The 3346-nt window shown below is 28.5% G+C and overlaps 1 protein-coding gene across 2 annotated transcripts in view; it reads right to left on the bottom strand.

Moving 5' to 3' along the window:
• The window catches only part of LOC107625728 (auxin transporter-like protein 2), a 9284-nt gene extending 7899 nt beyond the window's left edge, over positions 1-1385 (bottom strand). Inside the window, exons 1-2 of one of the 2 annotated variants that reach the window (XM_016328430.2) lie at positions 1247-1385; positions 264-563 (exon numbers count right to left, since the gene is read on the bottom strand). In XM_016328430.2, the coding sequence (XP_016183916.1) occupies positions 264-488 (225 nt within the window). In that variant the 5' untranslated portion in view covers positions 489-563; positions 1247-1385. Of the gene's footprint in view, positions 1-263; positions 564-928; positions 1203-1246 lie in introns of those variants that run through there. The other variant, XM_016328431.2, reaches the window with a different exon arrangement.

Here is a 3346-nt window from a genome sequence, read left to right as displayed (position 1 = left end):
TTTAGCAATTGTTCTCAACTATGTAACACTAGTATTCCTAGTATATTTTATACTATTAACATAAAGATATTTTTTTTCCACCTCCACAGCTTAAATTACTTAAATGATTATGGAAAATATTTTAAGCATTTTTTTTTGGAATATAACTCTTAAAAAGTAACTTTGATAAGCTAAAGTGGACTTTGAACAAAAAGCGATTGATTTCACATAATTTGAGTTGGAATCTTTTTTTTTTTATATATAGTTTATAAAAATTTATTTACTTGATTTGAAGCACAGCTGAACCATGCATCCCAAACAGAACCACCATGCCAAAGGAAGCTCTTAACACTGAACATAGAGTGATCTTGTTCTCTCTCTTCTCCTTCCCTTGTTGTTCCACCATTGACACCACCACCACCACCACCACCTCCACCTTCATGTTCTGTTTCGTTGAAGCTGTTGGTGGTGGCTACTATTGCTTCCTCTGCTTGTTTCTGAGACAACATTGTCCTTTCTTATCCACAAAGAAAAAGGAATAGAAAGAAAAAGAGTGTTGTGTCCAAAATTCCTTCTTGGTGGATCTGAAAATACACACATAAAAGGACAGAAAATAAGACAAAAAAAATTGATGATATAATATATATTCCAATAAAAACGCAGCCCCAGAAAATGAAAGACCCCAGATCCAGATATCTGGAAGGAAAAAAATTCTTTTGAAGAATTCCCATAAAAGAACAAATAAAAAAGATTAAAACTTTAAGTTCTTCCCCACACAAATCCAAAAGAAAGAGATGTGGGGAATAGAGAAGGAAACAGGAAAAAAAAAAAAAAAAGAAGAATATTTTAAAAAAATAAAAAATAAGAAAAAGTAGCATAGTTATTTAGTTAGTAGTACTCTTTAGTCTTTACAAATGTTTTGAACAATAACATAACACAATCCACAAACCTTAGCTTGATATGTCTCTTTCTTCAAAAGCTTGAAGAAGAAGAAAGGAAACTCAGATACTAATAATGTTGTACACTTTCTCTTTGTACCAGTGTTAGAAACATAATAAAATGAAAAATAAATTATTTTTTTTTTTGGTTGAGAATTGAAGATTATAGTACACTGCAAAGTGGTGATGGAGGGTAATATTGATGATGAGGACTAAGGACTAAGAATTTTGTTTCCCTCATTCATAGAGGGAAAGAAAGAAAGAAGCTTTAAATGCAAGGGAAACCAAAATCAAAATCTTGAAAGCTTTGATGAGAATCTGACACTTACCCTTGTACGTTGTGATGAAAAAAATCTTAGGTAACAATAAATGCCGCCACCAATTGGCACAGAAAATTGGCAGAGCAAAGAGACTGCTATGGAGGCCGCAAAAGCAGGGAAGGAAGAAAGAAAGAAAGAAAGAAAATTAAGCGAGTACTGTGTAATAATTCTTGTGTTTGCTTTTTCTGGCTCCCCCTATTTATTTATTTATTTTTTTACTTTCTTAATTAAAGAACTCTCTGAATGGAGAAAGGAACAGTACAGAAGAGAGAGTGATGAAAACTGCAATTCACTGTTTGTTCCTAAATTCTGATTCGATTCTTTCTTCTGGTGGCGATGATGATGAAGACAGAATTTTTGGAGATCAAAGGGAGTAAGGGACATATATGATATCTGGATTTTGTTCTGATATAAGATTTTAACAACTTCAAATTAAAGTTCTTATGTATTTCTATTATTATTACAACAGGCTAAAAATCTAAACGGCTAAAGATCTAAGATTAATATTAGAGTAATATACTAAACAAGTTTTTAAAAAAATTTTAACCGAATAATTTAATTTGGAACAAATTTTAATCATTACATTAGTTTTTAATCTTTTATTTTATTAGACATATTAATTTTTGTGTCATATCTTAATAAAAAATTAGACAAATCAATCTTTGTTGTTATTTACCAAAACATATAAAAGTTTCCAAAAGTTTTTAAAATTCTCATGTCATCCGTCTTTCTATGTAGATGAACAATCTGATTACTACAAAAAATTATCAGCATAACGACTGATTTAATAATCGATTTTCAACCAAGGCTATCAAACTCATACCAAACAATATTGGTCACTAAATTGGTCGCCGGGATATTTAGTCACTGAATGGCGACCAATATTTCGGTCGCTAACTAGCAACCAACCATTTTCTTAACTTATTTTTTATGTCGGTTCTTAACTCGGTCGCTAAATTATAAAATATTAACCGATTTAGCGACTAACTGCTTTAAAATCAGCATTTTATAGTTGGTCACTAAATTCGTCACTATCTTAACACTTAGTAACCGATTTAGCAACTACCTACTTAGCGACCAATAGTGACCAGCTATTTTTTAACCTATTTCTATGTTGGTTTCTAATTTGGTCGCTAAGTTAAAAAATAGCGACCAATTTTATTTTAGTCCTAGAAAAAAGTTATCATTCCTTGAATCGGGAGCTATTAGCGACCTTAGTCGCTAAAATCAGTCGCTGAATGAAATTTAGCAACCGATTTAGCCACCAATTTTATTTTGATCCTAAAAAATCTATATTAGTCACCAAAGCAGTCGCTATTAACAACCCATTTTATTTGTCGCTAAAATCAGTTGCTATCATAATAATTTCTTGTAGTGGATGTGGGAGATTTGTCTTGTGAAATAAAAATTTATGGATTAACTTGGTGATTAAAATTTATTGAAAACTAAAGTATCTAATTAAAAAAATTTTAGAAATTATATCAACAATGTCAGTAATCAAATTTGGATTTAATTTTCATGTCTTTTTAATATTTTAAATTATCTATTATTTTTATTCACAAAAATTTAAAATATTAAAAAATAATTTTATAAAAAATATAAACTTTTTTTCATTTATAAATAAATTTAATAAGATTATGAATTTTTATAAATATAAATGATAAATCTATTCGTTAAAAATATATAGTTATATATACTTGTAACTTTTTTTATTAAGGTTTTTTTTTTTTATAATTTTAGGATATAATATCAAAATTTATACAAGCAAAAAACCTAAATTTTGATCCAAATACAGAAACCGCTTACATTAAGCATATAATTATTTATATGTCAAAAGTTACTTTTTGTTTAATTAATGAATATTTTTTATTCAATTATAATATAAAATTCATAAGATTACTGGAAAATAAATACTTAATATCCCACTTGAGCACCCTGTTTTAGATATCGGTTGATGATTCCTCCTTTTGTGGATTTCTTTTCGTGCGTTTACATTTTCATGTGCTAATTAACTGCTACTAGTAACTAGTTAGAAAAATGAACAATGGATCGATATTAAAGAATAATAATATTTGTAAAGTCAAACTATGTACTATGATGTAAACTTAT

Source organism: Arachis ipaensis, chromosome B02 (genome assembly GCF_000816755.2).
Source record: "Arachis ipaensis cultivar K30076 chromosome B02, Araip1.1, whole genome shotgun sequence".
Classification (NCBI taxonomy): domain Eukaryota; kingdom Viridiplantae; phylum Streptophyta; class Magnoliopsida; order Fabales; family Fabaceae; genus Arachis; species Arachis ipaensis.
Note: the sequence above shows the minus strand (reverse complement) of the source record. Positions and strands in the feature narration are given on the sequence as shown.